A 24820-nucleotide genomic window follows, 5' to 3' on the forward strand; every position below is an offset into this window, starting at 1 on the left:
TGTCATTACCAGAAATGAATTGCTTCTGATTTTGTGAATAACTGATTTAGTATGCCTGTGGCTTAACCTACATATGCAATCCCAGTGCCAACCTCCCTCACTTCCAAGGGTCATTGTCTTTTGTATATATTAGAAAAGAGCATGTTAAGTGTATGTTCCTTCTGAATTGCCCAATTGACAACCCTACTCAGAGTCATATGCTCTCTCCTGGTGCTCGTTGTTCTACTCAGGACCATCATTCACTATTGGCCTCCACCTGAACTCCTTGGCAAACCCCTAAAATGCTGCTGCTCCTCCACAGTGCCACCAGAGGAGTAGGTGTGGGGTCCTCCACATGACCGCTTATTTCTCTCACCCTTTATTTTCCCACCACATCGAGACAGTCAGTCTTAGACTTCACTGAAGTACTGGGGTAAGTAATGAGAATTACAAAGAAAGGAAAGGAAATCTTAAAATTGTAATATGCTCAATATCTTTTCTCTAAATTAGGGGGTAAAGAGCCAAGAAGTTAAACCCTCTGAGGAGGTCTCCTTGTGGGTACACCTGTTTCTGACTTTGCTCTGCTATCCTCTTTGTACCTCCTATACCTGGCCAATTTACATCCTTTTAGGAAATTCCATTTGCTCCTACCCACAGAATCCATTCATCTTCCCTCCCCCAAGCACTGCATTGTCCCAAGTATAAGTTATTTAATCCATAACCGTCTTCAGCAGTACAGCCAACCCAATACCTACAGAGCAGGATAGTCTGGGAGCATAGAAGGAGAATCCCAAGAACAGAGCTTTTGTGCTTCAAGATCTATAGCACAGATAAGAATAATTATGAGTTCTCCAAGGCCAATTATACTACTAATTACCCAATAAGCAATATCTGAAACACACACACTTCCCAAGAACAAGCATTATTTTACAATACATTGCAATCTAAATAAAAAGAAAGGGAAATGTTTTTTCAACTACAAGGCCACTACTCTCCAATGAAGTCTGACTTTTATGTCCAACTACTGTGTAGGTTTGAGTCTACCCAGAGGCACCTCAGAAGAAAAGCCTGGCAATCTATTTCCAAAAAATCAGCCATTGAAAACCATATGGAGCACAGTTCTACTCTGACACACATGGGGTCACCGTGAGTCGGGGTCCACTCAACAGCAACTGGTTTTACTATGTAGAGGAATATTCATTTTCTTCATGTACCTACTAATCCCTTCCAAATTATTCCTCAACTATTAACCAAAAGCTTGGCAGTTTGAACCCACCCAGAGGCACCTCAGAAGAAAGGCTTAGCGATCTGCTTCTGAAAGGTCACAGCTTTGAAAACCCTATGGAGCATAGTACTACTCTCTAACACTTGGGGTTACCATGAGTCAGAATCAACTGGATGACAACTGGTTTGTTTTTGTTTTGTTTTGTTTTTTGTGTTTCATACAAATAAGAAAGGATATATTGCTGAACTGCATCCTCCTAATGGTTCTTCCTTAACCACATAAATACTAGACTCAGCTTTGAAACTACTCATTGTGAGCACTCAGAGTTTAGTCAAGGGCCACCCTCATATCCAGTCTCTGGAGGAAAAGAAAAGAATGGTACCATTCTTCAGATTCAACTTGCATTAAGGCTTTTTAGCCAACCTTAACATAAACCAATTTTTTACATTTGTTACCAAATGTTCTTTATTTGGCATATTTATTCTTTATGATATCAGTCCTAGTCAAGGGCTACTTGCCCATACATAGGGGTAACAGTAAAGTACCCACTCAGAACTTGGAAATAAGGAAAATGAGGTTAACCTCAGAGTTGAACTAGTAAAATTCTCACACAATTGGTATAATTTCCCATCTGAAAGAGTAAGCCAAGAGATTATCTGAAATTTATATCTAAGAAATTTGGTAATTCCTGAAATGCCAGTCGACAATCATCTGTAATATGGATTCTAGTAATGTAGTAAGCAAAAACCAAATCAATTGTTTAGTATCCAAATTTTTTAGGATATTAGTTCAGCTGCTGTAAAAGAGAGACCCAAAGCAAAAGGGTTAAACAAGAAAGAGGTTTATTTCTCTCTTAGCAAAAAAAAAAGGTCAGATAGGCAACTCTGGGCTGATATGAAAGCTCTCTAATCATCAGTGACCCAGGTTCCTTCTATCTTGCTGCTCTGCCATTGTCAATAGGCTGCTTCCATCTTGTGGGTGAGAATGACTTTCCAGGTCCCCTATTATGTCCACATTTGAGCAAACAGGTGGGGGAAAGGGGAAAGAAAGAGCACACCCCTTCCTTTAAAGGTCATGACCTGGAAGTTGAATATAACACTTCCTCTCACATCCCATTGGCCAGAACTTAATCACAGGGCCACACTAAGCCATAACATAAGATAAGCTAGGAAATAGTCTTTAGATGGGAGGCCATCCGTCTAGTTGAAACTCAGGACTCCATCTCTAAAAGAAGTGGATAATAGATATTGGGGGACAACTAATAGTGCCACAGAACTCTATTTGAAGAAAAATCTTTTGAACAGAAGGAAGGTAGGCCTAGAATAGGGAAAATCTAAAGAGATTTAAGCTGGCAATGTCCATCCAAGTACCATCAAAAATAAATGGTGCCCTGCCAGGTTGATGTATTTGTCAGGTAGATTTCTATTGTGAAAGTGGACATAGCAGGCTATCAAAGTATTAACCTTCAAATCATACAACTAATTCCCCTTGTTCTGATTCCATGCTCTGAGAAATCTCATTTCCACAGGTAAAATATGTGCTAAACAGGCCAAGGCAAACATCTTGTTTACCTAGCAATTATATTTGTCAACATGTAAATATATTTATATTAGTCTCTTAGTTAGATTGAGTTTGAGCTTGCCAAACTAAGGATTGGACCCTGGGCCAAGATAATCTTATGAAGATAAATTCCATTTTGTGAGCCCTCTTGGCAACCAGCCTTCCCCTGGTGACACCTCCTTGCATTAGCAGATAAACAATAGTTAGCTATTGCTGCAACAATGCTGCATAACCAAATGGTCCAAAACAACAACCATTTACTATTGCTCACACAAGTGCAGTCAGCTGAGGTTTGGCTGATCTTGGCTTGGTCAGGCAGCTCTGCTTCAGGCTAGAGTGTCTTGGGCAGCTCTGCTTTTTACTACAAGTCTGTTGATTGATTTAAGCAGCTCTGCTCCATGTATAATCCTCTTTAGACTAGCGGGATATGCAAGGTATGTTCCATTCATACAGCAGCAGAGAATCAAGAGAACAAACGAGAACATGTGAGACCTCTTATGGTCTAGGCTCAGAACTTCTGGCTCACTCTATCAGCCAAAGCAAGTCACATGACTGAACACAAAATCAAGGGGTGTGGAAATACACACTGTCCCATTAATGGGAGGAAATATAAAGTCATGTGGTAAAGGGCATGACTACAGGGAAGGCTAAAGAATTGGTGCCAATAATGCAATCTACCACACTAGGTTAACTACGTACCTTAACAAAGTCAATCTGGACTGAGGTCTAGGATATTAAAGGGACTCAGAGCACCATGTAAATATTTGGGCCAAATGAACAGCTTCTCTGAGCTGTAGTAGATGTTGTAATATTGGGAATAAATCATTTTCAATGGACATTTGGTTCTGTGCCCAGCTTTCTGCACACTTCCTTATATATTTACCTTATCTAACCCTCATAAAATTCTTAAGGTAACTGTTAGTGTTACCAAGAGTTAAATGAAATTTTGAGGGACAAAGGGGCTTACCGAAGGCCAAACAGGAAGTGAAGAAAAGCAGGATTTGAAACAGAACATCAAATGCCAACTTAAGTGCTTCTTTTTCACTATAGCAGTTCTCTCTTTGAATATGTTGATAACCAGGAATTTCTAGAAACAATGTGTGTTGGATGTGAGACATTCTAATGGGGACATAGAGACAGGCTATAAGTGAAACTTGTCATACTGGTCAATCCTCATCCTGCTGATGCTGCGGTTTTCTGCAGTAGCAGATCTTCCCCACATTATCAGATGATACTAAAATAGATCAGATCCCCCCAGCCTGAAGTTGTCTAGAATTGCAGTGGCTCAAGGCCTAAGGATCAGCTGTACTTTCTTAACTGTTGCTTTGGAACGCAGGATGAGCAGGTAAGCACTCTGGGACCAAAATCCAGAAGTCACTGGAGCAGGTGGGGCTTCTGCTATGCTTCACATCAGCTTGGTATGGGGAGAAAGGCAAAGAAATCATATCCACCTTCTGTCACTTAGCTGTCTTTGGACAGGGGACTCACTATTATTTGAATACAGTTGAAAACACTTTGCTTACTGTAAGAAACAAATGTAAAACACAATAAACTATTCTGGGAATTAGAAGAGGGATCAGACACTGAGGGCTGGGTTGGTTAGGAAAGCTTTTCCAGAGGAAACGGGTCATTCTTTCCAATTCATCTCCCTTCTACCACCAGTCCAAGGCTGAACTCTATAATCTTCACTCCCACCTCCCAACATGCGCCCTGCGAAAAACAGAATCATTTCTTTGCTGAGTTCAGGAACACCCTTTGGCTTCTGGTGGAAGCCACTCTCCTGTCAGCCAGGAGAACCCCAACTTAGCCATCTTCTCTGGATGCTACCTACACTGTACCCCATAACTTACCTTCCCTGTGTGCACACTGCCTGCATGTCCTGCTTGAGCATATGTTCTCTGCATGGACCATCCCTTTCTTAGGTGCAGCCCTGAGACTGCAGCCCACCGACCCTCAGGTAGGTCCCAGTGCCTAATCTCTCCCACTGACCCATATGCAGAACCTAGGGCGCAGGGTGAACCTGGGTGTTGCTGGGGGAGGTGGGCGGGGGAAAATGGGGGCGAGATACGGTCCTGTCTTTAGCCACAGTGCACTCTTCACCAGATTTCAGAGAAGCCAGACGGATTTTCCTCCGCCTTGCCCTCTTGGCAAGCGCTTGACCTCCCCGCAAAGGCAGGGTGGTGGGATGCCTCCCCTCCGCGTCTCGCTCCCCTGAGGCCAGCCCAGTGACTGGCAGAGAGCGCTGGAGGAGGCCGTCAGGCGGGGCTGACCAGCCGGCGGGGCTGCCCTCCCCGCAGTGACGTCCCAGGGGGCGGAGGGGCGGCGGACTGGCTCTGTGCCCTCCCCGCCTCTTCGCAGTGCCCAGTCCGTCGGTCTTCCGGAGATGCTGCTGCTGCCGCCGCCGCTGCAGTTGTCGCGCACGCCGCTGCCTTTCCGCCCGCTCCACCGCTGTAGCACCCCGGCGTCCAAGGGGGCATCCGAGCCGGGCCATGCAACCGCCAGCCCCGCTGCTGGCGGTGCTGGTAGTGGTGCTGCTGGCTGGACCGCGGGGCGGGGCGGGTCGACTGTGGAGCGGTGAGTGCGCACGCGGGAGCGAGGGCTGGGGCGCTGGCTGGCTGGGCTGATGCTCCCCTCTGCACCCCAGCTGCAGATGACCCTCTCCGGGTCGCCGCGCCTCTTCTCTGGCCCTCTGCCAGGTGGGAGGGGGTAGCGCCGCCGGCCCCACTCCCCTGCTCTGCTTTCTGGCGCTTCCTGCTTCCTGGGTAGCAATCGCCCGGCGTCTGACCCCAGGGTACCCGGGGTTCCCCACTTCCCTGAGTATCCCGGAGCGCTCAAAGTCCGATCCCCGTATAAGATTACGGATTTGGGAGATTTAGGCTGAAGGGGCAGTGGGCAGACCTGCTCCAGTGGGCAGATCTGCTCCAGTGGGCGCCTCCAATGAGCGCGGAGCGGGAGTTCCCTAGATCCCCTCGCCGGGAGGACTCACCAACTAGCTCGCACCTCCCGCCCACCGTGGGAGGCTGCCCCGAAGGCGGAGGGGGCCGCGGGGATTCGGGACCCGCGGTGGGTGCTGTGGGAACCCTACCTGTTACTACTGTTCGCTTCTTGGGGGAGGATGGCTGGGTCCAGTGCCTGAAATGGGAGCGCTTTAGAGATCGGGAAAGAATCCTAGTTAGTGCGGACGAGCCCCGCCTGACTACCGGCAATGACTCCTTGCTTCCTTCCTCCTGTCGTGTCACTGCAGCCCCGGACTTGGACCTCATAGGAGGTACAGTGTTCTGACTTCATGCCTTTCCAGTTGTTCTGCATGCCGGGGGGGAGAAAGTCCATTCCCCTTTCTCAGGCCCCCATCGCGGGCGCGGGCAGATTGGCAAAGAGGAACGGAAGACGATGGAAACTTCTTCCCCTCCAGTTACTACTGCTTGCGAAACTGAGTTAAAGAATCTAAAGTTGGTTTCAGGATGGGGATGGCGTGCGAGGCTGTAAAACGGGAGGGTAACCGAGTTAAGCCGCTTGGATTAGAGCTACATAGCCTCTGTCCTTGGTCAAGGGATGGAGAGGGGAGGGGAACAGTGCGGGACAGAAGACTCGCCCGCCCTTCCCTTTCCTGCAAATGAGAGGACATATCCTGCAACGGGGACCAGATGCGCCCTTGGGCCTCCTTCCAGCTCTGGCTCTCTCTGGTACCCTCCAGCTGACTCGGAATGTGTGGCCAGGCTGTGACCACACAGGAAACTCGCTTAAGGGGTTGTTTCCTTTGACAGTCCTAAAGTGGCGCCTGCCAGTAAATTTAACTCCAGCTTATGTTATGCAGGTGTCCAGGTTGGGGGTTCCTCTTCCTAGTCATTCTCCTTTTCTCTGCTGCCGGATTTGGAGCCTCCTTAAGGAATCACGAGGCCCTGGTGGGGCAGTGGTTAAACGTTCAGCTGCTAACCAAAAGGTCTGCAGTTCGAATCCAGCCGCTTTGGAAATCCTATGGGGCAGATCTACCCCGTCTTATAGGGTCGCTATGAGTCGGAATGACTGGACGGCAACAAGTTTAAGGAATCACGGAAGCTCGGCTGGCTCAGCCTCCTCCCCAGGCAGCTCCCAGCCGCAGCCTCTCTGGCTAGTGGTCCCCAGCGTCTCTGGAACACCTCTTTGGTGAGAATGTCCTGCTTTTTGACACCTCCTAATTTGCTGGTTGACCAGTCCATTTAGAGTTTCTCTATTAGCAGCAATAGCAAAAGAATGACAAGGAAACGGAAAAGATGCTAACTCCTATTACTTGTTACTTACTAGAATTTCTATACAGAAGTGATGAGAGAAATCGAAAATAAAGATTCACAGGAGCTTTTTGGATTATCTTTGTGTGCTCTGTTCCCATTGATAATGCAGTTAACTGTGGCCTTTTGCCCTGTATTCTGGAGCGTATTGGGAATAATGAATGCCATCTGGCTTCTTGCACAGCTGCAAAATGAGTTAGTAAATTGAGAACATTCCAGGAGGGCTGCAAAGAGGTTCCCCCAAACCAAATCCCTTATCCCTCATTCTGCGGCAGCAATTTACACCCACAGCCCACAATTTGGCTCTCAAATTACAGGGACTGCTCCCCTGGTTGAAATTTGGTTTCCTCTTTTGTACACTTGGCTTCAGAAACACATGCTGTGTGATTCTGTGGGATAGGAACTGGCATTTGTTTCTGTATTCCCAGCACAGTGCCAGGCACAGAGCATACACTCAAGAAATGTTGATTGAACAAAGGAGAAATGAGCCTAATATTTCTGGTACAGCAAGACTTCAGTCACCCAGACACAACCTACAGTAGTGTGTACCAGTGAATGATTTATTATATTCATTCCTTAATAGAATCCCATCCATTTGTCTGAGATGGTCTTCAGCCCTTCAGGTGTCAGTCAGCCCATACACATTTCATGGGTTCCCAGTATAAACTGAGCCTGGAGTGGAGCCAGAGCCAGTGGTATAGTTCAGTAGTTACTGGCATGACTTTGTAATTAGATCTGGGTTCTAACTTAGGCGATGCTGCTGATAGTTGTGTGACCTTAGCCAAATTACTTAATTCCTCTGAGCCTCAGTTTTCTCATCTATAAAATGGGGCATAAACAATACCTACACTGGGAGTTTATTATGAGGATTAAATGAGATAAAGTATGTATGTAAATGTAAAGCCCTTAGCATCCAAAAAAAAATCCCAAACCCATAGCCATCAAGTCGATTCTTACTCACAGCAACCCTATAGGACCAAGTAGAACTGCCCCATAGTGGTTCCAAGGCTGTAATCTTTATGAAAGCAGACTGCCACATCTTTCTTCCACGGAGCAGCTGGTGAGTTCAAACTGCCAACCTTTTGGTTAGCAGCCGAGTGTTTAACCACTGCGCCACCAGGGCTCCTGCACTTAGCACAGTTCTTGGCATATAGTAAGAAGTCAGAAACCTTAGCTGTTATCTAGGAGTCCTGGTGGCACTGTAGTTAAGTGCTGGGCTGCTAACCAAAAGGTCTGCGGTTCAAACCCACCCAGCGGCTCTGAGGGAGAAAGATCTGGCGATCTGCTCCCATAAAGATTACAGCCTAGAAAACCCTACAGGGAGTTCTACTCCATCACATGGGGTCATTATGAGTCAGAATCGACTCCGTGGCACCCATCAACAACAGATATTATCTTTAGGCTAGGGCTGACTGTCAGTTAAAGACAACCTCATGAATCTGATACTGTTAGCTTCTGGTTACACCAGAGACTAAGTGAATTCTCAGCCGTGCTACATAGGAAGAAGGTTCCAGGGTAGAGGAGGCCAGAGGCCACACCTGACTTCGAATTGCCTCTCTTACGTGAAGGAACCACCAAACAGAGATACTCGCTTGAAGCCACACTATCCCCTGAGATTCCCTAATGGCATGAAAGACATATTTGTATGTCGTTAAGTGAAAACATAACTCTTCATCTATCTCTTTTTTAAAAAATAGTCAAAAATGTCCACTTAATGAACCAAACAATACATTGAAACAAAACATGGAGTCCCTACACAACATAGGCATCAGAGTTTAAATCATTGTACTTCCATGCTGGAAGGGATATTAATTTGCTCTGGGAACCCTAACTGACATTATAACCATCCACTAATGATTAATCAGTATTCCCGCCTAGTCATACTGTATTCAGATACCTCCAAAGAATCCCTGCCCTGGTATACTTTTTGGGACACTAAAACAGATTGACTTCTTTTTTCTCTAGGGCAGCTAGTCTGCCGGGGAGGGACTCAGAGGCCTTGTTATAAAGTCATTTACTTCCATGATGCTTCTCGAAGACTGAACTTTGAGGAAGCCAGAGCAGCCTGCAGGATGGATGGGGGCCAGCTAGTCAGCATCGAGTCTGAAGACGAACAGAGACTGATACAAAATTTCATTGAAAACCTCTTGGCTTCTGATGGTGATTTCTGGATTGGGCTCAGGAGGCGTGAGGAGAAACAAAGCAATAGCACACCATGCCAGGACCTCTATGCTTGGACTGATGGCAGCACATCAAAATTTAGGTAAGTGTGAAATCCACAGCAGCTGACTCACTTGACATAACTCAAAAAGGAGGAAGTCTGGATATATGCCCGAAAGACTTGAAAGCAAGGATTCAAACAGATACATGCACACCACTGTTCATTACAGCTTCATTCACGATAGCCAAAAGGTGGAAATAACCCAAGTGTCCGTCAACAAATGGATGGATACACAGAACATGGCCCAGTCCATTCTCATTATTCGCAGTAGTTATGTTCTATAAAGTCTCCCAGAACACTGAATTAGCAAATACTGAGCCAGCCTTGTTCAACCTCAGTTGGCTATGTCACAAAAGGTGGCTCGCATTCCCCTCACTCCCCGCATACACACGTCCATGAATGCCTAGCAAAGGACCACGAGTATTGATTTTGAGTTTACAAATAAATTTTAGCAAGTAGGAGAATTTGCAAATATGGAATCCATGAATAATGAGAATCGACTGTGTATACTCTATATACATACAATTGAATATTTTTCAGCCATAAAAGGAATGAGGTTACATGCTACAGTATTACCACTACCTGTGGCCATCAAGTCGATTCCAAATCATGGCGACCCCATGGATGTCAGAGTAGAACTGTGCTTCACTGCATTTTTTTAATGCCTGGTTTTATCTAAGTAGATCCCTAGGCCTTTCTTCCAAGATGCCTCTGGGTTGACTCAAACCTCCAACCTTTCAGTTAGCGGCCAAGTGTATTAACGGACTTTGCCACAACATTAAAAAACCAAACCCATTGCCATCGAGTCGATTCCGACTCATAGCAACCCTATAGGACAGAGTAGAACTGGCCTGCAGGGTTTCCAAGGAGCAGCTGGTGGACTGAAACTGCTGACCTTTTGGTTAGCAGCCAAACGCTTAACCACTGCACCACCAGGCCTCCACTAAGTAAAATAAGCCAGACACCAAAGGACAAATATTGTATGACCCCACTTATATGAAATAACTAGAAGAGGCAAATTCATAGAGCCAGAAAGTAGATTATAGGTTACCAGGAGCTGGCGGAAGGGGAGAATGGGGAGTTATCACTTAATAGATAGAGTTTCTGTTTGGGATAATGAAAAAGTTTTAGAAAAAGATAATAGTAATGGTTGCATAACATTGTGAGTGTGATTAATCAAAAATACTAAACCCATTGCCATCAAGCTGATTTTGACTCATAGTGACCCCACGGGTCAGAGTAGAACTACCCCATAGGGTTTCCAAGGCTGTAAATCTTTATGGAAGCAGTTGCCACATCTTTCTCCTACAGAGCAGTTGATGGGTTCAAACCACCCGCCTTTTGGTTAGCAGCCAAGTGGTTAGCAGCCAAGTGCTTAACCACTGCGTCACCAAGGCTCCTCGTAAGTGTAATTAATGCCACTGAATTGTACACTTAAAAAATGGTTAAAATGGCAACTTCCACGTTAAATATATTTTAACACAGTAAACCCCAGTTGTCTGTCAGTTTCGCATACTGTGGTGGCTTCCATGTTGCTGTGATGCTGGAAGCTATGCCACCAGTATTTCAAATACCAGCAGGGTCACCCATGATGGACAGGTTTCAGCAGAACTTCCAGACTAAGATAGACTAGGAAGAAAAAAACCTGGCGGTCTGCTTCTGAAAAAATTGGCCGGTGAAAACCGTATGAATAGCAGCAGAACGTTGACAGAGTGTCAGAAGATGGGCCCCTCAGGTTGGAAGGCACTCAGAGTACAACTGAGGAAGAGCTGCCTCCTCAAAGTAGAGTCGACCACAATGACGTGGATGGAGTCAAGCTTTCAGGACCTTCATTTGCTGAGGTTTCACGGCTCAAAATGAGAAGAAACACCTGCAAACATCCATTAATAATCAGAACATAGAATGTATGATGGATAATACAACTGGGGAAGAGCTGCCTCCACAAAGTAGAGTCGACCTTAATGATGTGGAGGGAGTCAAGCTTTCAGGACCTTCACTTGCTGAGGTATCATGACTCAAAATGAGAAGAAACAGCTGCAAACATCCATTAATAATCAGAACATGGAATACATGAAGTATGAATGCAGGAAAGTTGAAAATCATCAGAAATGAAATGGACCGCATAAAGATCCATATCCTAGGCACTAGTGAGCTGAAATGGACTGGTACTGGCCGTTTTGAATCGAACAGTCATATAGTCTACTATGCCGGGAACAACAAGTTGAAGAGGAATGGCATTGCATTCATTGTCAAAAAGAACATTTCAAGATCTATCCTGAAGTACAGTGCTGTTAGTGATAGGATAATATCCATATGCCTACAAGGAAAACCAGTCAATGCGACTGTTATTCAAATTAGCACACCAACCACTAATGCCAAGGATGAGGAAATTGAAAATTTTTACCAACTTATGCAGTCTGAAATTAATCAAACATGCAATCAAGATGCATTGATCTTACTGGTGATTGGAATGTGAAAATTGGAAACAAAGAAGAATCTGTAGTCGGACTTTGAGGGACAGGGTAGCTGGTCCCTGGACACAAGGATCCCAAGGTGCCCAAGTGGCAGCCATAGCTTAAGTTCAATAAAACTCTTGCTGTATCCTCTAGCAGAAGTCATCAACTTGCCACCAAGTAAAGTATCAGATTGCTGCTATATCAGGGACTCAGCATTGACTTCTGTTGCTAGCTGATACTGTTGGGCTCATGTACAACCTCCATCCCTGCTACCTTGACTACTCTGTTCATGCATCTATTGCACCAGCACTGGGGTGGCTGATAACAGGCTGGCGGGGTCATTTCATTGCTTTGGTTGTTTAGTGCTTCTTCCGTGGTAGATGTTCTCTGGTGAGCTTTAACACATGACAGAAAGATTCACTTACTTATGCCTACTCCCTTATGTCTATTCATATCACTGTATCCAAGGCCACCTTGTCCCCAGTCTTCCAGTCTTTCTCCTGGTTTTTGCAGGAATCAGACCAGTGAATTAAATACAGCTATGATGGGGAGCACCATTCCTGCATTCCCTAGGTCTTCAAGGGTGGCATCTTCCCCTGTTTTTGATTTACTATCTTGCTGGGGGGTGGGAGAGAAGGGAGTGGAATTTCAAAGGCTTCCACTTGGCCTTCTCCACTATCATAGCTCTTACCCCATAGGCTAAGAAACCAATGTGGGAGTATACCAACTACCAAATATGTATTTATATATTTGGGGACCGGAGAATGACCACTGGGTGGGGTCTTTTGTGAGCTGGACCCAGACAAGAACTCCATGCAAGAACTGGCCCCAATATGTCCCCACTCTTAATGGGAGACTTTGATGATACTTCATGTCTTCAGGTATCAGTGTCAACTTGCATGGTAATATTTGGGTATACTACTTTCCCCATTGTAAAGTTACCTGAGTGAATGGCCATAGTCCCTTTTGGGAAGAATAGGGGAAACCATTACCATGTTCACCTTCCTTCTGGAAACCTGGACTTTCCCTCGTATCAGTGGGTTCTGAGTCTGAAAACTGGCTCAGGTCCAGAAACTATGTGCCAGGCATAATATTCCATCTATCCATGAGATGAAATAACATAAAGCCATAAGGCCAGTATGGAGGGGAACAAGGCAAGTCAGGGCAGGAGGTCCCCCAGTGGTGTTGGAAAATGGGCTAGAGGTCACTAATGAGGTACAAGGCCCAGCCTCTTATTCTGGCAAAGTCAACCCAGTGGGAGCAGCAAAGGGTCTTCCTTTTGGTAGACAGCAACCCAGGACTCAAGCCAAGCCAAACTGAAATGCTACCAGGAGGTCTGTCTATTATTAACTGCTTCTTTCCTGAGGAAGGGCTCTGATAAGAGCTAGGCAGAACTGCAGGACCCAGCTAAATAGTCTGAGAACCACGGCAAGATCTGAAGTCTGGAGGGAAACTGGACTCAGGGAGGGTGACCAGGCAGACTGCAAAGCCCAGACCTGAGCCAACTCATGGAGTGGGTGCTTGCGGCACTTAGATGCTCTATAGGCTCCAAGGCTTTAACCTGGCATGCACATATCCAGCCAGGTCGCTGTCTTTGTTAGTTGCCATTGAGTTGGCTCCAACTAATGGTGACTTTATGTATAACAGAACAAAATGTTGCCCAGTCCTATGCCATCTTCCTGTTCTTTGCCATGTTTGAGCCCATCGTTGTTGCTATTGTGTCAATACATCTCATTTGAGGGTTTCCCTCATTTTCACTGACCTTCTACTTTACCAAACATGATGTCCTCTCTGGAGCACCCTCTATATATGCCTTGCAAATGCAACTGGCATTTGCTTCCAGATCTGTTAAGGGTTTTAAATTGGCTATAAGCCCATAGTCTCACTCTGCTGGGGGTTTCCAGACTTCTCCATCCTAACTGGCTTAGATCTAAACTTGAAGTGATTTTTTATCTGTCCCTGAAGTCTTTCTGATCTGTCCCTGATCAGTCTTGGTCCTGATAACGTGTCCAAAGTAAGCAAGACAAAGTTACCACATCCTCACTTCTAAGGAGTATCAAACATTATGGTAGCGCCATTTAATTCCAAGTACTGCAGGATAGGAGAGATATCTGATGTATCCTTTCAAGGAGGTGGGGAGACAAAGGCAAGAAATCTGGCAGCAGAGGCTGATGGGGTGGGGAAATATATCATCATTAGCCGGCTCAGGTGGAAACAACCAAAAATTGTAAAAAGACCAAGTGGCCTTCCACTAAGACAAGAGTCCTCACCCCCTCACCTGCTTTGACAGCCTCTGCATTTTGGAAAATCTTGCTCAAATGCTTGAATTTCCTTCTACTTAAGCACTCAGCTGCTGACCAAAAGGTCAGCAATTCAAACCCACCAGCCTGCTCTGGGGGAGAAATACGTGGTAGTCTGCTTCTGTAGAGATTACAGCCTTGGAAACCTTATGGGGCAGTTCTACTCTGTCCTACAGGGTCGCTATGAGTCAGGATGGACTAGATGGCAATGATTTTTTTTGGTTTTATGCTTTTCCCCCCTCAGGATTAGGAAGGCAGTCGTGGTTGAAGCTTGCAGAGATGGGAGCAGGGTAAGCTCTGGAGGAAATAAGTCATGCCTCTTCTCAGTGCAGCCAGTCTCTTTAAATAAGGAAAACAAAACCTAATTATCAAAAAGCAAGAAAGACGTCAGATCATCCAGACTGGCCCTGCTAGGTGTTTTTCTCATAATTACTTTGCAGACATATATTCCTCCCTACAAAGAGGTTGTGGTAGATGTCAGATGATTGATTGTGATGTCCACATTAGAAAGCGTGTGGTTCTACTTCTTGGCAGTCCTTCAGTTCTTCCTTTACTGTAGATCATGTTCAGAAGCAGAATCAGAAGTTCATGGCTTGCTGGAACCTGACTGGGAAGTCTTGGGGTATCCTGCCCTGTGGCCTTCACTGTTGACCCCTTTCCTGCAGGAACTGGTATGTGGATGAGCCGTCCTGTGGCAGCGAGGTCTGTGTGGTCATGTACCATCAACCGTCAGCACCTGCTGGCATCGGGGGCCCCTACGTGTTCCAGTGGAATGACGACCGATGCAACATGAAGAACAATTTCATTTGCAAATACTCCAACGGTAACGAATCCTTTTCAAGCTATGCAGCTGAATTCTCAGCCTCTTCTCTCATTTCATAAGCAGCTGCTAGTACCAAGAATTTGTTATATGGTCTCTCTGGGAAAGCTTGTTGCAAATGCCAGTAATGTTAAACATTTGCAGTTCTTGTAAAGGGAAATATAATGCCACTTCCTCAGTGAGGAGTAATTCTAGCAAAGGAAAGGGGCATCAACGCTGAGATAAGGGATGGAGAAAAGTAAGGGTCTAGTTTATGTATGATAAAGCAAGATTAGAACTTCCAGGGCATAAAAAGCCCTCTATGTGGACAACCCCAAATTCCTATTCTCTCTACATGTGAGGTTAGCTGTAGGAGCTTGAAATAAAGAAGAAATATGAAAGGAAGCTGGCCATTGCTCCTGCAAGTCTTCTAATGGCGATATGAGATTATTTTCTGGGGCTTTAAGGAAACAGAATAACGACCAGAGGAGGCAGATGATAGAATACACCAGTTTCACCAGCATTGGACAGAGACAGCAAGGACTTCTAAGAGCAGGCTGAAACTCCCCAGAGCACCCTCTACAGATGCCTTGCAAATTCAACTGGCATTTGCTTCTAGATCTGTTTAAGGGTTTTGAATTGGCTACAAGCCCATAGTCTCACTCAGCTGGGATTTCCCAGACTCCTCCAACATAACTGGCTTAGATCTAAACTTGAAGTGACTTTTGATCTGTCCCTGAAGTTTCTCACAACCTCCTCCTCCCCCACCCCCCACCCAAGCCAACTGCTTGGCCCCCAATCTGCATTCTTTCCTGGCAGGAATAGAATGACTTGTTAGTTGTATCTAGTTTGGGACTAAATAATGCTGTCATTTTTAAATTGTTTGCATTTGACTATGCTTTTGCTGCAGTTTTGCTGCTAAGAGGTGTTTTTCCTCTTCACCCCCTCAGATGAATTCTTCTCTCCAGTGACCTCCCCCTCCCCACTATACAATGTTGTCTCGGGCAGGGAGACAGCAAAGGCCTAGGCTGGCTTAGCCTTTTTCAGAGCAGTGAAAGCAACGAACTTGTTGCAGACTGGCTTTCCATCATTATATTTTATTAGCTTTATAATTTAAAACTTCATACTTTTAAACATTTTTTTGAAATGTGAACTTTTGAATTTTGTTTTAATATTCTTTTATTTTGGGACTTGGAACCTATTTAGTTGTGTGTTTGTTTTTCTGCTTGTTTGTTTTGTTGATCACGCTCTATTGCTTACTGCCCACTATAGTTACACAAGAGGATGCCCCCCACCCATTTTAATGCATATTGAAGTATTTAGAAGTAAAAGAACATCATATCTGTAACTTACTCTCAGGAAAAAAATTACATAGATGGATGGATGGATGGGTAGATAGGTAGGCAGATAGATGGGTAGGTAGGTAGGTAGATAATGAATAATTAAGCAAATGAATGTGGTAAATTGATAACATTTGGGGGATCTGGGTGAAGGATACATGGGAATTCTTTGTACTATTTTTGCACATTTTCATAGATCTGAAATTATTTCAACTTAAGAAGTTAAAAAATAACTTCCTCTTGGGAAGCCTTACAGGGCCCCTCAAAACTTGGCAAGGTGGCCCTGCTGTAAGAATCACAGCACCTCACACACTGTACTTTAACTGCCTACTTACAAGTTTGTCCCCTTTACTACCTGATTGGTGCCTTAGTCATCTAGTGCTGCTGTAACAGAAATACCACAAGTGGATGGCTTTAACAAACAGGAGTTTATTCTCTCACAGTCTAGTAGGCTAGAAGTCCAAAGTCAGGGAAGGCTTTCTCTGTCAGCTCTGGAGGAAACTCCTTGTCGTCAATCTTCCCCTGGGCTAGGAGATTCTCCACACAGGAACCCCAGGTCCATGGGACACGCTCTGCTCCTGGCACTACTTTCTTGGTGGTATGAGGTCCCCTTGTCTCTCTACTCACTTCTGTCTTTTATATCTCAAAAGAGATTGGCTCAAGACACAATCCAATCTTGTCGATTGAGTCCTGCCTCATTAACATAACTGCTGCTTATCCCACCGCATTAACATCTTAGAGGTAAGATTTATAACACATGGAAAATCACATCAGATCACAAAATGGTGGACAGTCACACAAGACTGGGAATCTTGGCCTAGCCAAATTGATACACATATTTTTAGGGGACACAATTCAATCCATGACAATTGACTGAAGCCTGGAAACATAATATGTTTGACCAATTATTGATTGCATTTGAAGGCCACCCAGTGTGGTTTCAACAGGATGTCACACCATCATCCCATTACTCAAGTGTGACAAGGGTCTTGTCGAATGACAACAACTAAAGTAGGATTTGACAATGTGGCCATGTAGAATGGGTGCATATTATCCAGATTGGAACCCCTTAATTAATTCTTCTAGGGTGTGTTAAAAGCACAGGTGTATTCAGTGAAAATTAGAGACAAGTCATCGGAAGCGATGCATCACAGATGCAAGTACAGGGACTGATGGAAGTCCTGCATTAACGTGCCGTGTGTATTGCAACTTTGCACAGTGGATTGAATTATGGAGAGACAACAAAACGAACAGATCACATCACGTCATTGAATATAAACCAAAAAACCTAACCCACTGCCGTCGAGTCAATTCCAACTCATAGCGACCCTATAGGACAGAGTAGAACTGCCCCACAGGATTTCCAAGGCTGTAAATCTTTACGGAAGCAGAGTGCCATATCTTTCTACCTTGGAGCAGGCTGGTGGATTCAAACCTTTGACCTTTCGCTTAGCAGCCAAGCGTTTAACCACTATGTCACCAGGGTTTCTATCATTGAATATACAATGTATTATAATGAAATATCACGAAATTAATAGTAATTAATATTCTCCTGTATTTCCAGATTTTATGGCCATCCTGTAGTGTGTAAGTTCCTTAAAGGGCTGGGACTATTTCTCATTTGGGGTTGTTTCCCCACTGCCTAGCTCACAGTTTGTCTCCTTAGTATTTTAATTTTAATTTATTTGGTTCAGATCTTAGTTCAGCTACTTTTAAGCTGTGAGATCTTGGGTAAATTACTTAATCTCCCTGCACCTCAGTTTCCTTGTGTATTAAACCAGAATAATAGTAGTACTTACTTGATAAGATTGTCAGGATTAACTGAATTTGTTTTTATAAAACACTTAGTACAGTGCCTATCATATAGTAGTCAGTATGCAAGTGTTTTGTGTTTTTTTTTTTAAATGAATAGTGGATGTGCTTCACCTTTACACAGACACATGTGTGTGGAGAGATAATTAAAAGTTCCTGTCCTTTCTGAATGAGACTTGAGAATAAGCTTGACATCCTGGCCTTAGGACTGAGATTACTAACAACTTACCCTTAAGGACCCTGTCCCCATGAGCCCCAGAGCATCTGATCAGCATAAGAGACTCACTGCCAACACAAGGGGTTAACTAACACATTCCCATCCAAGAGCAAAGGCATTGGATGTAGGTTGTCTGTGCAACCTGACTTTCCTGAGGCTCTTTGAAAAATTTGAAATAACTCAAGGTTCCGAGTCACCAGTCTCTGCCTCGGGGCTAGCCAGTGGTCCACTTAGCCCCTCAACCACTTCCATTGCTTAAAGATTAGTGTGTGTTGTTCCCTAAAACATCCCCAATATGAATGGATAAAATGTCCAGGATTTGCTTTAAAATAATCCAGGCCAGAGAGGGGGTTATTATTGAAACTAGATTAACAACATGCTGATAATGGTTGAAGCTTCTTGATGGTTACATGGAGGCTCATTATACTAATTGTTCTACTTTTGTGTATATTTGGAAATTCTCATATTTAAAAGCTTTAAAATACATTTTAAAAGGAAATCACCCAAATAAAGCTGGGAGAAAGTTGCTCAGATTCTGGTACGCCACCTCTGGTCTTTGTGCAGAAGTGATTCTTTTGATTTACTAACCCAGTTCCTGGCATCTGCTAACACTAGACAAACTTTCTTTGGATGACTGAATGAACAAACAAATTCTGTGCTCTGGTCGATTTTATTCAGATGACATGGAAATAAAATTATTTTTGGTTTTGTTTCTTTCTACTACAGAGAAACCAACAGCTCCTTCTACAAGGCCTGGAGGTAAGCCTGTTGTTTGAGATTTGGGTTAATTTGGGGTTGTTTCCAAGCATGCTAACTGAAAATTTGGCAGTTCAAATCCACCCAGAGGCACTTCGGAAGAAAGGCCTGGTGATCTACTTCCAAAAAATCAGCCACTGAAAACCCTACGGAGCACAGTTCTGCTCTGACACACGTGAGGTTGCCACAAGTAGGAATCAACTGCTCAGCAACTGGTGTGGATTTTGGTTCTCTTCATAGCTTTAGAAACAGATATTCTTTATACCAGATTACTCAACAGAAATACCACTGGTGTTAACCAGACAGTTTGGACAGGTGTACACCACACCCCGCCATGACAAGTAATTCATTAGTCTCATTCGCTGTAGTATTGCCCGTTTCTCTCAAAGCTGAAAAAGCACCAGTTGCAAATTCAGTTTGGGTTATTACTTGTCATTATTCACAATATGAAATGAATGATATCATCTAACGAGACAGGAAGTGAGCCAAACTGGTAATTTATGGTCCTAGCAGTGAGTCACTGGCCCTTCCCCATGGTACCTTGGTATTTTATGTGCCCATTGCCAGCTGCTTCTTGGTTGTTTCAGTACCTGATCTTTGGCAGCAAGGGCCTCACCAAAAGATAAAGACAATAAACCTCTAGGGCAGAAAATTCAACCCATTACTTTTCTCTTTATAAACTGCACTGGTCAAATTGCTACTGCTTTTTTGCTTCCCACCTTGGCCCTGGTAGGACCTCAGAGAATACCTGGATTATGATGCTTTCTCCAGGTTCCCAGCCTATGTGTCTCTCTCCAGGTGACAGAACAGAGCCAGCAACCCAGCAACCCATAATTCCGGAAGATACGCAGAAAGAAGATGCCAGAGAAACATTTAAAGAAAGTAAAGGTCTGTGTGGAATTCTCCTGGGACGAATAGATAATGGGACTCTCCTGATTACACACTGCCCATGGTTAAACATTTCCCTATTTTATTCTTTCCCACGGCTGCTAAAAAATGGAACTAGACATGACATCTGTGTCTTTGCGAAAACTGCGTTAAATGTTAGGTGTCATCCGTGAAGTGTGCACATGGAGCTATCCTAAGACAATTAGACTAGACGGGAGGTAAAAACTGGCATGACGATGGAGCCTGGGAACCACCCAGAGAACGGAGTGAGGGGAGTGGTGGGGGTATGGCTGAGAGAGTGGTCATAGAGAAATAAGAGCAGAAAGACTCAGTCATGATGCATAACATCCGTGATGAATAGGCATGCCGGATACCTGTATGGGATCAAATTGACAACAGCCACTCGAAAGATTAGATAGGAACCTTAGGGGGCAGTGAGTTTACGGTAATGGGGGAGGAACCACTCAGAAAAGGAGAGTGAGAATGGTTGCACAACTCGAAGAATGTAATCAATGCCACTGAATTGTGTGCATGTACAAACCACTGAATTGGTGTATGTTTTGCTATGTATATTCTCAACAATAACAATAACAAAAGAAATAAACTTAAAAAAAAAAGGCATCCATGAAACAGAGGAAATGGACAAATCATTTTAAAAGGTAAACCATAAAAGACAGAAGAAAAAGAGGCGTTAAATTGGAGTGCTGAACATCTGGGTTTTTATCACTAGGTGACTTTACAAAACCACTTAATTTCTCTGTGCTTCCATTTAATCATTTGCAAAATAGAACTAATAATATTTATCTTACCTACCTGAGAGCATTACTGTGTCCATAAAATGCAATACGATGCAATATGTGAAAATGCTTTGAACAAAGGACAAAGTGCTATGCAAAGGCGGGGAGCACTTGTATTGCTCATTGTTATTATTGGGAGTATTTAAAGTGTTCTTGGGATTTTTTTTTTTAATAGTTGTCAAGTTCGCAGCCTCACAGAAACACAAAGCAAAAGCCTCTGTGTAGTTGGGAATCTTGGATCAGTGGGAGTAGGAAGGGTGTCAGTCCCCAATCCTTGATTCTCCCTGAAGCTCCTTGAGGGAAAATTCTCTGGTTCTAAGTTTTCAAGGGAGGACATTTGTGGTTCAGTGGTAGAATTCTCACCTTCCATGAGGAAGACCCAAATTCACTTCCTGGCCGATGAAACTCATGTGCAACCACAACCCATCTGCCAGTGGAGGCTTGTGTGCTGTTATGATGCTGAACAGATTTCAGTGGAGCTTCCAGACTAAGATGGACTAGGAAGAAAGGCCTGGATCTACTTCCAAAAAATCAGCCAGTGAAAACCCTATGGATCACAATGCTCCGATCCACAGTCAGTCATGGGGATGGCGCAGGACTAGGCAGCATTTCATTCCACTGAGCATAGATGGAGTTGCCAAGAGTTGGGCCAACTCAATGGCAGCTAATAAGTTTTAAAGAACCAACAAGAAAGCAAGCCTCTAGGAGTTCTTTATAGTCTCTGCTCATGAATTCAGTTTAGTCTTAGGCAAAAATGTTGGGAAGGTTTTACAGTCTATTTCATGTGATTCCTGTGGCCTTCTCTTTCCTGGAAATAATGCTGAGACCTCTGGTTTGCTTTCTTTTTTCCTCCCTCTCTCCACCCCACCTTTGGGAACCACAGCGGCCGTTCTTAGAGGCAAGAGCATCAACACAGCCCTAGCAGCCCCTGCTTTGCTAAGGGAGAGTAAGGACAAGAAAGAGAGGGTCTCTTTCTTCTGGGGGAGGGGGAATGTTTAATTAATAAAAGTGCCCTCCTGATATTTTCCAAGAGACCCAAAAATTCAAACTTATTCTCACTATTGTTGTTGTTAAGGAGCCCTGGTGGCACAGTGGTCAAGCATGGCTGCTAACTGAAAGATTGGTGATTCAGACCCACCAGTCATTCTGTGGGAGAAAGATGTGGCAAGTCTGCTTCCGTAAAGATTACAGCCTTGGAAACCCTATGGGGTGGTTCTACTCTGTCCTGTAGGGTCGCTATGAGTCAGAATTGACTTGACAGCAATGGGTTAGGTTATTGTTGTTAGGTGACAGCAAGTCAGTTTCAACTCCTGGTTACCCTGTGTGACAAGAGTAGAACTGCCCTATAGGGTTTTCTAGGCTGTTTCTTTACAGAAACAGATTGCTAGGTCTTTCTCCGATAGAGCCGCTGGCTAGATTTGAACTACCAACATTTGGGTTAACAGTTGAATGCTTAACTATTGTGCTACCAGGGCTCCTTATTCTCACTATTACCTAGGATGATACAACAGGTAGAAAACTCTCATTTATTGACACTAGAAAACTCTTGCTCACTGAATAACCGCATATCTATTTCCTCCCAGGAATGTGCTTACATAAAACATTACTAACGCTGCAAATGCATTTTTCTTTTCAGAAGCTGCCTGGAGCCTTGCCTACATCCTAATCCCCAGCATCCCCCTTTTCCTCCTCCTTGTGGTCACCTCAGTTGTATGCTGGATTTGGATCGGTAGAAGGAGGCAAGTAAAACCTTCATCGTGTAAACCTTTGTGTCTTCTGCATAAAGAGCACTCTTTGAGATCTAGACGTTGCCCTTTTCACTTAATTAAAAGCCTTGGCAGCTCCGAAACAATCACCATTGCTGAGTTAAGAGCAAATTCTCTGATGGACTCAAGGAATTCAGACATACTAAGCATTTTTGTGCATCGTTGTGATTAAGAGAGTGATCTTCCATTCTTTAACTTGTGTGCGTGGAAGGCTTTAAATGACGTGAGGGGTGAAACCGTGTCATTCACTCAGCAAAGTGCTCTCATGAAGGTGTGACCTCACTCAGAAAATTCGTGTTGAGTGAATGAGCAGAGGAATGAATGGTGAGCCAAATGGAAAATAACTGTTCCAACATATTTTGGTAAAAATATGAAACTAAACCACTTAATTCAAATGAAATAGCCGAAATCTTTTTAATTGACTTTTCTTTTAATTGAACACACAAGCATAGATTGCTACAAATAGCTACACTAAGTAGCCCAGAGCACTCGTGTTACGGGGTCGGTCATGTGCCACCATTTTTAATCAAATCTAGTTTCGTCAAATCTAAATTAAATCTAATTTAAGATTTGACCTCCTTTGATTACCAATTTCAGATGAATTAGTAAGATTCCAACGTAGGACCAACCTCATTTAATAATAACTTCCTTATAGAATTATTATAAGAATTAAAGCAGGTAATGCATTCAGAACTGGCATACAGAGAGCATTCCAAAAATGTTAGCTAATATTATGATTGTTTTTTATTAATTCTTTACCCTAAAATGTAGAATTTAGTTCAAAATATTACAAACTTATTTTCCAGCTGCTTACTCTGCTGCTGGTTCTTGATTCCCTCCTCTAAGCCATCTATTTAGCACCTCACCAAGGTCTGGTACTCATGGCTCGGAAGCCGGGGGTCTGTCTGTCCCAAAACAAAAACCAAGGCCATTGCCGTCAAGTCTATTCTGACTCATAGCGACCCTCTAGGGCAGAGTAGAACTGCTTCACAGGGTTTCCAAGGCTGTAATCTTTACAGAAGCAGACTGACTGCTACATCTTTCTCTCATGGAGCAGCTGGTGGGTTCAAACCACCGACCTTTCAGTTAGCAGCCGAGCGCTTTAACCACTGCACCACCAAGGCTCCTCTGTCTATCCTAGAGATTTTTAAACTTTTTTCTGCCATGGACCCTTTTGGCAGTCTAGTGAAGCCTATGAACCCCTTCCCAGAACATTTTTAAATGCATAAAATAAAATACATCAGATTACAAAGGAAGCAATTATAATCATATTCCATATAGCAAAATATTTCCAAAAATGAATTTGAGATACAGTAATACATGTGCTTCTTTATTATTGCCTCTTTATTTAGTGGTAGGTATAATTATCATAAGTCCCTGGGTGGCACAAACGGTTTGTGCTCGGCTACTAATCAAAAGGTTGGCAGTTCAAATCTACCCAGTGGCACTGCGGAAGAAAGCCTGGTGATCTACTTCCATAAGATTCCGGCCATTGATAACCCTATGGAGTGCAGTTCTACTCTGACACACATGGGGTCACCATGAGTTGGAATCAGCCCAACAGCAACAGGTTTATAATCATCATGATACTGAAGTACAGATGAGCATAAAATATATTTTAAGAACATCTATAATAATGGTGACATGATATGAAAATATCTGTGACAAAGCACAGATATTACTAATTCTAGTATGGCTTACTTTCTGCGTTCATAATTGAAAGATATGCCAAATTTCAACTAGAGGTGAGTTGTTTTTTTTAAATGTGATATTTTTCCTCCATCCATTTCTGTCCATGGACTCTTTGAGGGTTCTGTGGACCCCAGGGTAGTTACCCCAGCCTACATTCTGGCAGCAGTGAATGAGAGATTCACAATCGTTTTTGGACATAACCACACTTCTCTCTGTTTTGTTCCTTCCACCCCAAAGCCCCAGCCTGTAAATTGAGGTAGGTGGGAAATGGCAGCTTGGTGAGGCTGCATTGAATTACTTGCTCTTGCCTGAACAGGCAAGCACAGGGATATTCTCAATCCCCTTGTGACTGAAATGCTCAGCTCTGGTTTACTTTTCCCCAGAACACGGCAGCAGCCAGGCCCTAACACAAAGGAGCAACACACGATCTGGCCATCTCCCCACCAAGGAAACAGCCCGGACCTGGAGGTTTATAAGGTCATAAGAAAACAAAGTGAAGCTGACTTAGCTGAGACCCGGCCAGATCTGAAGAATATTTCATTCCGCGTGTGTTCAGGAGAAGCCGTTCTTGATAACATGTCTTGTGACTACGACAACATGGCTGTGAATCCATCTGAAAGTGGGTTTGTGACTCCGGTGAGCACAGAGAGTGGCTTTGTCACCAATGACATTTATGAGTTCTCCCCAGACATAACAGGAAGGAGCAAGCAGTCTGGATGGGTGGAAAATGAAATATATGGTTATTAG

The 24820-nt window shown here is 44.0% G+C and overlaps 1 protein-coding gene across 2 annotated transcripts; it reads left to right on the plus strand.

The window, feature by feature from the left end:
* Positions 1–5253: 5253 nt before the first annotated feature.
* LAYN (layilin) lies at positions 5254–24820 on the plus strand. Of its 2 annotated transcripts, XM_023736929.1 has the most exons (8): positions 5254–5338; positions 6009–6032; positions 8995–9292; positions 14672–14829; positions 18901–18933; positions 19729–19818; positions 22252–22354; positions 24457–24820. In XM_023736929.1, the coding sequence occupies exons 1-8, from the start codon at positions 5254–5256 to the stop codon at positions 24818–24820; spliced, it is 1155 nt and encodes a 384-aa protein (XP_023592697.1). The 2 variants fall into 2 exon arrangements, with proteins under 2 accessions (XP_023592697.1, XP_004382546.1); XM_004382489.1 differs by lacking the exon at positions 6009–6032.

This window comes from Trichechus manatus, unplaced genomic scaffold, assembly GCF_000243295.1.
Source record: "Trichechus manatus latirostris isolate Lorelei unplaced genomic scaffold, TriManLat1.0 scaffold00094, whole genome shotgun sequence".
Taxonomy (NCBI): domain Eukaryota; kingdom Metazoa; phylum Chordata; class Mammalia; order Sirenia; family Trichechidae; genus Trichechus; species Trichechus manatus.